Raw genomic sequence first — 12,972 nt, 5'->3', positions numbered from 1 at the left:
AATATTTATAATAATATTATTATCCTTTTATGATATTACTTAATATAATTAATTTCGCTCGGTAAACAAGCTAAAAAAATTTCTCTTAAAGTAAAAACATTTCTCTTTCATGTAATCTAAATGTAAAGCGAAATAACGAGGTAATAAATTGAAGAATAACGTCAATAGTTAAGTATTTGTGAATTCTTGGTAGGAAAGTGAAATCGCTGCATAACCTTTCCAACTTGGGAAAAGATCGTCGTGATTAAAACAAGGTTGTTACCGGAAATAAGCAGGTACGTGGACGTAGTGCGATAGAGAGGAAATACATCGTGAATGTACCCTTTATTTGGTGCAAGGAGCTATATTCACGAGCGAAGAGAACGAACGGGTTCGTGTATATGGCTGGTAGAGTGTAGAGTAGATTGGAGGAGAACATTTGGGGGATTAAGGGAACCTAAAACGAGAGGTCGCCGTTTTCAGGGCAAGTTTCGAGCTCTTATGGCCTTGTGGGATCGTAATCGACTCCCTCTCTCTCTCTCCTCCTCTCTCTCTCTCTTTCTCTCTTTCTCTTTCTCTGTCATACTCATTCACTCACTCACCCTTTCTCCCTCCCACTCTCTTTCTCATTCTTTCTCTCTTTCTCTCTCTTTCTAGTTCTCTCTCGTTCTCTCTCTTTTTTACATCTGTATATATATATATATATATATATATACCTTTATACTCGTTTAGTTACATAGTAGCTTCGTTACTCCTATGCGTAGATATGTGAGTAAGTAGACATCTATATACATATATTCGCATATATCCAAATGTATATCGACCGTTGATCTATAGAAGTGCTATTCCGCTTTTTTGATTTCCCAAGGCACAGTTTTCATGCATTTTGCAAACGTCGAACCATCGTACTATCGCGAGAAAGAAAGGGTGTGTCCATCGCGATAGTCCAAAATTTGAATTTCCTCTACGACCAAAGGGATCCTTTTGCTCTCAGACATAAGCAAATCTTGTGTGTCCTTGATAACGTTGCAGACAGTGTACATTGAAAACAATACTCTAGCCCTTTATACTTAATTTCATACACATCTCGTTTTTTTCTTTTTTTCTTTTCACGACTGATAAACTATTTAAACGAAATTGAGTATTATATATATATATATATATATATATATATATATATATTCATATAGCTATAGGATATATTAAGAAATTCGAGATAAAAATATATCTCCGTCTGTAGTCGGTAACTTTTTAAGTTTTCTCAATTTCACTGATTCTTGAATCGGGTTTCATGTATCGGTAAAAAGAGTGAAAAAGAGTAATATCCCGATAAAGCCGAGGATTTCAGGATTCTTACCATCTGTTCTCTTAAATTAAATAATTACTTCATGGGAAATGGTTACGCGCTCCGGGCTAAGAGCTGGCGATCGTGGTGTGTTCGCACTCTCGACCCACCTCAATTAGCGAGACGCCACTAATTTCGTAGTCTGCGATCTGATTTGGTGAGTTACTGGCAATTAGTGCCATCGTCGTAACATTTTGGCCATCCTCACGAATCGTAATTACTTCGAGAAAAGAACATTACATTAGTTCGTGCAAAGATAAATGGTAACATTTTCAAAGGATAGAAGATGAAGAGGGGATTGGGGTACAGAAGAGGGGAGAAAAACGGAACATCGTTACGCTTTCAAAAATGCTCCCTTATCGTAGAGCATGGCTCGCAAATATTTCCGATAACTCGCGTGACTTCCTCGAATATCGAGCTTCACCACGGCGATCCACGAGATACAACCTCGAGCTCTTTTCGTTATGAGATCTCGAGCGTTCATTAAAATCATTCTTTCAATGTTTCATCGTTTCCCTCGTTTTCTCTATTTTTATTTTATATAAATATATATCGCATATAAATATATATATGTATTTATATATATTTATATAGGAGTATTCTTTTTCAATCAGATTATATTTCACCGATGATATCAACAATTTATTATCGATACCTTAACGGTGCAAAAATATAGGAAAACTGAATTTGTCGTTTTATCGAAACGGTTGATAATATATTTTTACAAAAATCCATTGAAGTTTAATATAATGTTTGATTTTATCTGTTACTCCTATATCGAAAATATAATAAATAATTTTTTTATTGTTGATAATGACGCTATTCGAAGAAGCTTGTATCTAAATGTCGTTTTCCTTCATGTTAAGAGGAGAAAAAAAATTTGTATTTATCGTTTATCGTTTGCACTTTTACGATCGTTTTATTTCGAATGCACTTTCCATAAATCAATTATACCTGCTTCGAGTAAGATAATATCGTCGAATGATGTTATCGAGGATAATAGATTGTTAATCGGGTTAAAGCACCACGCGTAACCTCGATTTATCGGTACAAAACGTTCGTTTTACGCGATTACACGCAACCTTTATCGAAATTAAAGCGATTTTCTCATTCGCCACGATCTTATCCAATGCACTGTCCTCTTTTATCCCCTCTCCTCGTCATTCTTCTTCTCTTTGTGAAATATATACATGTACATGTACATATACAATATGTATATACATAGGTATCGTTTGCTCCCACATATGGAGTCGTCGGAACATTTTAATCTGTTAGGAACAATCGATGTGCGAATTCCATAGGAAATCCTCGACAAATCCCTGGCAAGTCCATTTTGCGTAGCGATTCCTGTCGATGGAGAACGATTGTCGACACTGTTACACGCGCCGAAAACAATAACATCTCATGATCTGCTTGCCTGCTACGGATGAACAAATTCGACCACGTATACCGTACCAAACCGATAATTGAAAATCAGTGTCCCATATATCGATTCGTAGGATCGTTCATCCCCATACTTTTTCACCACCCTTCAAACCCTTTACACTTCACATCGAACTCCACAGTTAAGTTGACTCGTTCAATCTCCTTTCTTTTCTCTGTACTTCCCTTCTTACTTCAACATCCTTAACTTCACTCGAAACGTTCAGAATCATCGTCGAAAATCTTTATTCTCAATACATTTTTCGATATATTTTATTCTATCTTTTTATCAACCGACTACTCGAATTCTTTTTTCTAAAATTCAATTTTACGTATCTTTAACGTTATTACGATAAGATTTATTTTATTATCTGGTTTAAATCGTAACAATATATACGTCTTTAATTCATATTTTAAATATCAATATACATATCTAACTGTATTTTGTTGGTTATTGTATAATGCAACATTCAGAAATATATATATATATATATATATGTCAAGTATATATATATATATATGTCAAGTATGACGTTTAAGTAGTTAAGAAGTATTCGTGGAGTAAAAGTATTTTGGAATCGGATTATTCCGTTAATAAAAAGGAAGTGGAACACGGAGGAAATATACTATTTCTACACAAAGATAATCTTGTGTGCGAAACTTTTCTTTGGTATCGTATATATTACCTAGCTACTAAATACTATGATGAACGAAGTAGTTGTATTGTAGTACTATTACGAGGTTTTATCGATCGCATAACAACACCCAGAGTAAAGTAATTCGATAAAATGCTATGCACTTGACCGACCACCTCAGTCGAAAAGCATTTCAATCATCAAGAGTATCGAAGTGATCATTGCAGGGTGTGCGTTACATGCGAATGAATCAAGTGCGCGATGATTAAATGTAATTTTCCCATACAACACCGGACACATTTCGATACGTTACAATTCACGAAGCGTGTCTGACGAATTCTCGAGTTAATCAAACGAATCAAATCGAGAACGAACGAATCGTTTAATCATTCTTCGAAATTCTTCGAAAATCTCTTCTTAAACTATTTTATAACTACGTTCGGCAATTGGCCTTTACAAACAATTTTCCTTCTACTCGGAGTCCACTCGACTTAAGTTCATGGAGAAAATAGAAGTCCTTTAACGGCGCAAAGGAGGTCAAAAAAGTACGTGACGAGAGAATTAAAATGACCAGGCTTAAGAGAAAGATCGTTGAAAATGATAAAGAGATTGTCAGTCGTCCATGAATCTTATCTATTACTAGAATCAACCTCATGGAATTGGTATTATTAATTCTTTTAGAGAGATTTATCTTAACCGCAGATTCACGAGATATTTTTATATTTTTCTTTTTATCTATATAGTAACGATAAGTTTATACCAAGTGACACAACCAAAGATGGACCGTTAGAGAAAGAAAGAAAGAAAGAAAAAAAAAAGAAAAAGAAGAAGAAAAGATAAAGAGAAAGAAGTAGAGAATGAGGAAGGCGGAGACACGATGAAACAGTTGGGGTTACGAGAAAAGTAGAAAACTCGGGAGAAACGGAAGTAACTGTTCAAGCGGAAGTTCCAATTGCTAGCGAGATCTATATTTAATAAGACAGGAGAGTTATACTTTCTGCCTCGCATCGTAACGCAGTTCGAGTGCAAAAGTTTCACCCCCTGGAATTATCTCCGGCACCTTCCTATCCTCCTGCCACCCCTCCAAGAGATAATTAAATATATCCGCGCACGAAAATTCTCAAATGGATTTTCCCCGGTGAGGCCATCCGGCACGATAAGGGATTTTCCTTCCTGCGAACTGGAAAGCGAAAGAGAGACCCTGGAAAAAGTTCTTCATCCTACCTACCAACCTACCAACCTACCTACCTACCTACCTACCTACCTACCTAACTACCTATCTACTTCCTCTCTCTCTCTCTCTCTCTCTTTCTCTCTTTCTCTCTCTCTCTCTCTATTTCTTTCTCTCTCTCTTTTGCTTTTTTCTTTTCTCTTTTTCTTGTCTCTTTTATTGGTTCTTTCGTTTCGAAGACCCACACCCTTCTCAGACTTCGAAGACAATCTTACGGATATATTCGAAACTAATATCAATATATAGAGCCAAGTAATACGTTTATTTTTCATCACGAACTTTTCTTTTACTTATCGAAAAATCAAGGATTTTCAATGGAATTTAGATATTATATATGTCATTTTAATTATATTTATTTTCAATTCATCAATTACGAGACGTTTGTTTTAATATCTACTTCAATTGGTTATTCGATAAAAAGGAAAAAGGAAAAAGAAAAAGAAAAAGAAAAAAATAACAGACAAGAAAGAAATAGAAGTTTAATTAAAAATGTTATCTGAATTTATAATCAAGTCTTCACGGGTAATAATTATCTTTAGAACAGCGATGGCTAACCGTGAATTTTCAAGAAGTTTAACTGAAGTATTGTAAATTATTAAAAACAAATTGAGTTTTTAAATCTTTGCAAAGTATAAAAAGACAAGACTCTTAATGTTAATTATTAGATTAGTACGACATAGTTATTTATTTATATTTCATTTCTAATGGAATTTTAAAATATATGCGAAATTGAATTATTTATTTATGTAACATTAATTATACAATACTGATATAGAAAAATTATTATTTCAAAAGCAACAATCAATTACGTATTAATTTCAAAATAAAATTATGTTAATTAATTTTAAGTTTATATATATATTTTTTTTGTCACTATAGATTGATTGAAGAGTTAAATATAGAATTTATTTTTATTTTTTAAATTACTCTGTTGAAATATTTGATCCGATAAATATAAAATTTTTCATTTGATTGTGGCCTATCATAAAAAAAGTTTCGCCATCACTACTTTGGAATCTATCAATGGAGATCTTTTATCCGAAATATCTGATATATATATATATATATATATATATATATATATATATATTTATTCAAAATTTCTTTTTTTATTCTTTTTTTTTCAAAGATATCAATAAAGCACGATTTTCTATCTTATAGAAATCACAAAGAGAAAATTACAAAAGAGAATAGATATGTTTTATAATTTTTGGAAATTGACAGAAGATTTGGATCTTTCGAGAGAAATCATTAAGCTCGACTTTTTATCTACTTGTCGCCCTCACACAATTAGGTTATTCTTAGTGAACTTTTACTACCATGAAGCTAGCCACGAACGAAGGACGATAATTATTATGCCGCATAGCACGAGTTGGCTTGCGCAACGGCACTGCAACATAGAGCCTCCCCAAGGGCTACATTTGCTTCCACTTAATCTACCGAATCGTCAAACTGCGATAAGGAAAAAGTTTTCGTGCGGTCGGTCATGTCGCGTAAAAAACAACGGTTCGATGCGTGCGTGAATGTTCTTAAATAATATCTCGATCATGAATAATTACTTTAAACCGGCCACCGTAATTTGACGATAATGATCGTAATAAGAAATATTTTCTATCTGTATACGTATGTATACGTGCATAAGTGTATATGGTGTCTAAATTTAAACGGTGCAGCCAAATATTTCCGAACGTATTAATTTTATAAGCAAATCATACGAAAGAAATTATTGTTTGATTTTAAAGGGGAAAATGTAATACGTAATTACAGCTATTTCATAAAGTGTGTGCTATTGTCAAAAAATAAAAGTCATAATAATTTTTTAAAATAGAAATCGATATTCTAAAGTCTAACAAAAGTGATATAGGATATCAATAAAAATCCAATGAATACTTACAATGTATCTTTCCATTCATATTTCATCGATTTATGATGCTTTGAAGTTTAACGAACTGTGTAATTAACTTCGATGATATACGTAATAAAAATAAATAAACAAATAAATAAATAAATAAATAAAATAAAAAAACGCGAATTAATGAATTTATTGATTATCAGATATTTACAGAAAAATTTATCACGTTATCGTTGAAAAATACATACTTTCTGTGACATTTGTAAAACTGTATAAAATAAACGTGATTTTAGAGATTTTTGGATAATAATATTTTAAAGAGGTAATTTTTGTCCCCTTAATAAGGTATACATTTCTTAGAAACTTTTTTACTCAGAATTAAATTTCCTATAAACTCGAAATCTGACTGATACATTTGAAATCAGTCTGTATATCAAATGTTCTGTAAATAAAGCTATTTGGATCGATTATCGATCAACTCTTAAATTGAATATATAATAAGACTTAAAACTGTATTCAGACAAACTGTTCCTGTATGGTAGATAGCTTAACCTCAAGGCTATATAAAATTTTCAACGAAAGGGTTAAGGAACACTGGTTCGGTCAAATGAATTTATTATGTTCTTACGAAGTTAGAAACTTATGGTAAAAAGATAAAATCAGATTTAGGTTGCACGTAAATAATATTATAAAAGATTAATGATTCAATCATCAATGAACACTTGTACGTATTTATAATCATTTTTAATTTATCTTTAGTTTTAATGTCGAAAAAATATTTTTATCAGATATGATCTATTAACGCGTTTAACAAATAGAATCGTACGTTTTTCTTTTGTAATCGATCATCCGATGCAATTTACTTTTATCGTATTATCATCAAACTCATGCACGAATGACGAGATACGCGGGAGAAAAATTTGTGTCGTTGGCATGAAACGAACAACGATTACAAAGGCGTGTGTAAACGTGACGTAAGATTTAAAGAAAAAAAAAAAAAAAAAAAAAAAAAAACAGAAAAGAAGATCAAGGGAGAGAGCGAGAGAGAGAGAGAGAGAGAGAGAAGAAAAGAGAGAAAGAAGCAAAAGGGGTAGAGAAGAAGGTTGCTGTAATGTGCAACAGGGAGGAATAATTATATCGCGAAAGGAAGAAATAAAGAGAGAGAGAGAGAGAGGGAGATAAAAGAAGAAGACCAGAGACAAAGGGTAATAAAGTGAAATGGAAATATTATTCCGTGTAACTCTTCTGCCTTTTTCTCTTGCTATCTCCTTTTGCCACTATTTTATGACTTTCCTTCCCTTTCTACGTTTCTTCTTTTTATTGCGCATCAATAAACCACGCGAATGATTTAAGTTCCAAACGTGGACGTTCCAAACGGCCATTGACATGATCGAATAATTATCGTGATCATAGTTGATGCACTGCTCGAGAATACTCTATGCTATTTTACCTCGAAAAATTTCGTAGAAGGAATAAGAAGGGATAAGAAATTAATAAGTTTTTTCTTTCTTTTCTTTTCTTTTCTTTTTTTTTTTGTTTTTTTTTTGTTTTTTTTTTGTTTTCTTTTTCATTCATTCGGGACGATCGGCAAGTTTACGATTTAATTTCGACACTCGCAACACACGCTCTTTCTACGAGATAAACGAGATTGCATTTTGGCACGCGAACGGTGAACTGGTTTCGTGTCGATAATTATAGTTTATCGCGACGAGAGAACGTACATTCGGTGTTTCTCTCTCTCTCTTTCTCTCTCTCTCTCTCTCTCTCTCTCTTTCTCTCTTTTTTTTCTTTTTCCGGAAGCTCAATATTCATTTGCATAAAAAGGAAGAAGAAAAACAGAAGTTCGGCTTCGCTTTCTTGAAAGATCAATGAATCACGTCTCATATCTACGTATTTAATTTTTTTTCGATAATATTATCGAGTATCATTTAAGAGAAAAAAGAAAAATAATTTTGGACATGATTATTTCGAAAGAAAATACAATCACAATTTTGAGCCACGTTTTTCCTATCGAAGAATTTTGAATTTTTCGCTTTACGCGAATGTACGACAGAAGAGAGATCGAACTTAGAAAAATCTTTCGTTTCGAGTTGATGATAGCAAAAATTCATTTATCTCCGTGGTAGAGTCTCGCGAGTTGAGTCCAGAACAGAGCTGAAGCTACGAAAGTGGCACCGTTATATAGAGTGTGCTTTATGGCCGGTTGCACCGGTGGCGAACGTTTCGTAATTAATTGCAGCACCCAGGAGTCTTCTTTTATCGACTTCCGTTTCGCGAGTGGCTCGTAAAAATCCGTAAGGGCGTACGATCTAGCTCGCTCCAAATCATCTTTTTTTTACTTTCTCTCTCTCTCTCTCTCTCTCTCTCTTTCTCGTTTTCTGTTTTGACCTTCTTTTTTTGCAACTTTTCCGTCTCCATTATTTCACTTTTCGTTCCTTTTCGATGACATTTCCTATATGTATTTAATTTATGTATATTTGTTTCGCATATAATAATATCTACGATTAATACATATGATTCTAATGGAAACGTATTTTCAGCTAAACAATCTTGCAAATAATAACAAATCCTTTATTAACTCCCTATATTTCATCAGATTAAACTAAATCATAAAAGACAATAAATCAGTAGCGCGTACAATAGGATAGGAATAATCGACAAATAATTATCGATGCATTCGCTCTATTGTTTTAGGATCCGATATCAAAAAGGGTGTCGCTATATTGAATTGCCTCTACGCTCGTCAACTTTGTTTCGAGGATCCATCCTGTAGTGCCATTCTCGAAATTATTCCACGTGTCTGCGGTCCAGAATTAGGTGAGTACAAAAGCTTTATACAGTTTCTTTTTCTTTTGTATTTTTTTCTTTCTATTTTGTTTGCTCTTTGTTTTCTTTTTTTTTTTTTTTTTTTTTTTTTTGTTTTTTTTAAGTATGCATTAATAACCATTGAAAGCACGAAATTTTGAATGAAGCTACTGAGACTAAACCAAATCTGCGGACAGACAGAAAGAGAACGGTGATTCGGTCGATTTCATATTTTCTATCTCGTTTCAACGTAACGAGAGGGATGCAAATGAGAACGGCCGAAGAGACGGTCGACGACCCCGTTTCCCCGCCATTCTTTTTTTTTTCCTTCTTCTTCGTTCGTTTTTATTTTTTCGTCGATTCGTTCTCTCCAGCGTGATGGAAATCGCGTTATGCTTTTGCGACAGACGGCTCTGACGTAAATTGTAAATTATTCCTAGCTACTGGTACCTGTTAAACGAATCCTTCTGTTATTCCCATCGTTTCTCTTTAGTTACGCTCGACATTCTCTTTCCTTTGGATGATTATGCTAAACGATAAAGTGCGACTTTTTACAGATTTCTTTCGATTTACATAATTTAGAAAAGAAATCCGCCAGTCGTCTCGTTAATTAGAGACATTAATTAAATTTAATCGTAACATATATAAAATCCAATCTTCATTTTATTTGACATAATGGACCAATGTAAATTTATTAAAAATCATGAAAAATAATAAGGCGGAACGAATTATAACAAATAATTCTATGGTTTGTTAATAATATCCTATGATATAATATGCATTTTATATATCATGTAAATTATTTTCAAATCGTTTCAAACAAAAAGATTTATATAGGAATCATTAATAAGATTAGTGATATCAGATGGAAAGAGTAATAGAAAGGTAATATTTTCGTGATTGATTCTATATCGTTTAAACTTAAATTACGAATATTGTATGTATTTTACATTAACATTGAAATATTCGAATTAAATACATATCAAATCGAATAATTATTCGATGATTCGATACGGACATATTAACATTTGCTTTAACATTATTTCGAAGGTACTTTTAGATATCGATCTTTCAAAATAGTACCCATGCAGACTAATTACAATTTCCTTATACATTGAATGGTTCATTAAAGATCGATATCTTTTGAGAGTTAGAAAGAAAGTGGGGGAGAGGCGGGAGAAAGGAATAGTGGATTGGGAAATAGAAAAATAGACATAGAAAAGAAGTGGTTTAATAATTTCTTCCAGATAAAAATGGAATCGACATTGAAGTTTAAGTCGAAAAGCTTTTATCGAGCACTTAAGAAATCAGAAAGTAGCGATACTTTGACATTCTCTAGTAGATTCTTGTCATTTAATGTTCTACCTTTATACAGTATCTTCTGCGTTAGAAAGTTCTTTATCGAAACCGATTCGTAGAATCATCGTACTCTCAAGTATCTCAATCTATCTTCGAAAGGAGCACGTTCCTTTTGGTGAGAGTTGAACAGAAACGTGTTCATTTCGTAGCACCCAAGCTAAAAGCGATTTTCCTTGAATGCTGAAAACGATCGACAGGAATGGTCGACGATTACGGAGCGTCGAAATTTTGGCGGCTGGATGCCTTCATCTTCTAATCTGCTCGCTAATTGTCTTTGCGAATTGCTACCCCGGAGATGTGCAATCTCTGTTCTAGATGGCTCTTATCGATCGAGTTCTGGCCAATTGCCGTCCAATTAGGCGAACGAGGAGGTTACAATTATTGTCAAAATAAAAAGCGGCAGGGCGCGCGACTGTTTCGTAGCGTCTATCCGAAATGCATTAAAAGGCATCCTTGTAGCATAGAATCTGGAATGGGAGGGTGGATGAACACGGTAGCACTTACGAGTGTACAACGAAGAGTATATACAAACAAACAAACAAACAAATATATATATATACATAGAGCTTTTGCTATCGAGTGAAACGCTTTATTTTCCACGCGAGTGCAGTCGCGGATTAACCAGAGCGTTTTCTCTTGCCAAGCTTGAAGAACAAAACTGCGAAAAAGCCGCGGTTGTTCACTGGGTCACAAAGTATTTCAGAACTAAATTAACCCATTCTCAATTCGGCCGGCCAACTAAAGCCTCATATGCTAATTAACGCTGGCGAAAGCTCGATCTTTCAATGGTATATATTTTTTTTGTTTTTGTTTTCTTTTTTTGGTTTTTTTTTTCTATGAACACGTCTTTTCGACCGTAGAAAACTAACGTTTATTCGCGAATCTTGATTTCCTTTTATCTCGAACAAATTATTGTTCCCATTTATCGACTTTTCTCTTTCATTTTATTCGTTCATTCGTTCGATATACATATCTCTATATCGATGATCACTTTGGAATTCATTTCGATCGATGATCGCTCGATCGTACTATCTTATTATATTTCACTCTCGTTAAGGGTTTCTAGATCGACCGCTAACCGAGCACGATAATAACGAAGCTCGTAACTTTCTATCCGATTATTACGTTAGCACGTGCCGCATCGTAATCGAGTTATCTCAGAAATTTCACACTCGTTTACGCCCCTTCGGTATCATCGATATTAATAATGTCGAAACATTTTGCAACTTCGAAACGACGACGATGTCTATGTATCGCAAACTTCTCGTTTGTATAATAATTCAAGATCGGTATCTATGTAACTACAGATAGGATATCTATCAATCCGTGCCAATTCTTGAAAAATCGAATTCATGCTATTTTGTAATGTATCATCCATTCATCGTAAAAAGAAACATGAGAATGGATCGAGACGTATGAATTCGCTTATTCTCGATTATTTTCTTTAGTTGTATGTTCGTACGTAATACTATCGGCGACCACTTTCGATAGTACTTTTTACAACTCGCTTAGATATTTTCTGAGTAGCCGAACGTTCGCCTCTTTGGAGGAGTTGCTTGAACTGTGCACTTGACAGCCTAGCGACTACCTCTTGGCAAGAGAGGAGAGAGAGTGAGAGAGAGAGAAAATGAGAGAGAGAGAGAGCCGGGTGACGTTTAGGAAAGCGTATGTCGATTTGAGATTTCCAGTGCGTCGACACATATATACATGTGTGTGTATATGTGTATGTATTGCTCGGTTAAGCCTCAAGTATACGAAGGCAGATCTTATAGAAGAGCTACGGAAATGCTCCAGAGTCCTGCATACATTCTCAAAGATACTCGATAAATGTATTCTGTCCTATATATACATGACTTTGTGTGTTTGTGTATGTGTGTACATATATATATATATATATATATATATATATATATATATGTACTTGTTGGAGGTGTGATCGTGGAAAGTCTTTTCACGGTCGGCTATCGTGCGAGATCGAGGCTTCTGGCCTAGGTTGGCTATGATGATAGGAAGGCTAGACGGTGGCGTTCCAAGTATGCAGCTATCCGAAGTAATAACGTGTCGAGCGTCGTACGCTATAGTATGCCTAGACTCCCTTATTAAAAGGCTTAGCTGGCACTTTGGACTTGACACTACTTATGGTCGTTCGATTATATTAGAAATAACGATCGTGCTTCTGAAACGCTAAAATACTTTTGAAAAAAGTACGTATTGTTGAAAGATAAACGAGTATAACAACGAGGACTATTTTAACAAATCTATTTCCTCGTTCATTCATTAATCAAGATCAATGAAAGATATGAAACATATGAAATAAATTAACAACTGTTATACTATAGAATAA

At 33.9% G+C, this 12,972-nt stretch overlaps 1 protein-coding gene across 3 annotated transcripts in view; it reads left to right on the top strand.

Annotated features, from left to right (window-relative positions):
• The window catches only part of Gfrl (Glial cell line-derived neurotrophic family receptor-like), a 210,356-nt gene that overhangs the window by 72,219 nt on the left and 125,165 nt on the right, over window positions 1–12,972 (top strand). For 2 of the 3 annotated variants that reach the window (XM_035869978.2, XM_085659353.1), the window contains exon 2: window positions 9,159–9,281. The exons of the other annotated variant lie outside the window; for it this stretch is intronic. In XM_035869978.2, coding sequence (XP_035725871.2) covers window positions 9,159–9,281 — 123 coding nt within the window. The remainder of the gene's footprint in view (window positions 1–9,158; window positions 9,282–12,972) is intronic. 3 annotated transcript variants of the gene reach the window in all.

This window comes from Vespa mandarinia, chromosome 9 (assembly GCF_050613455.1).
Source record: "Vespa mandarinia isolate Hongniang chromosome 9, ASM5061345v1, whole genome shotgun sequence".
In the NCBI taxonomy this organism is placed as follows: domain Eukaryota; kingdom Metazoa; phylum Arthropoda; class Insecta; order Hymenoptera; family Vespidae; genus Vespa; species Vespa mandarinia.
Note: the sequence above shows the minus strand (reverse complement) of the source record. Positions and strands in the feature narration are given on the sequence as shown.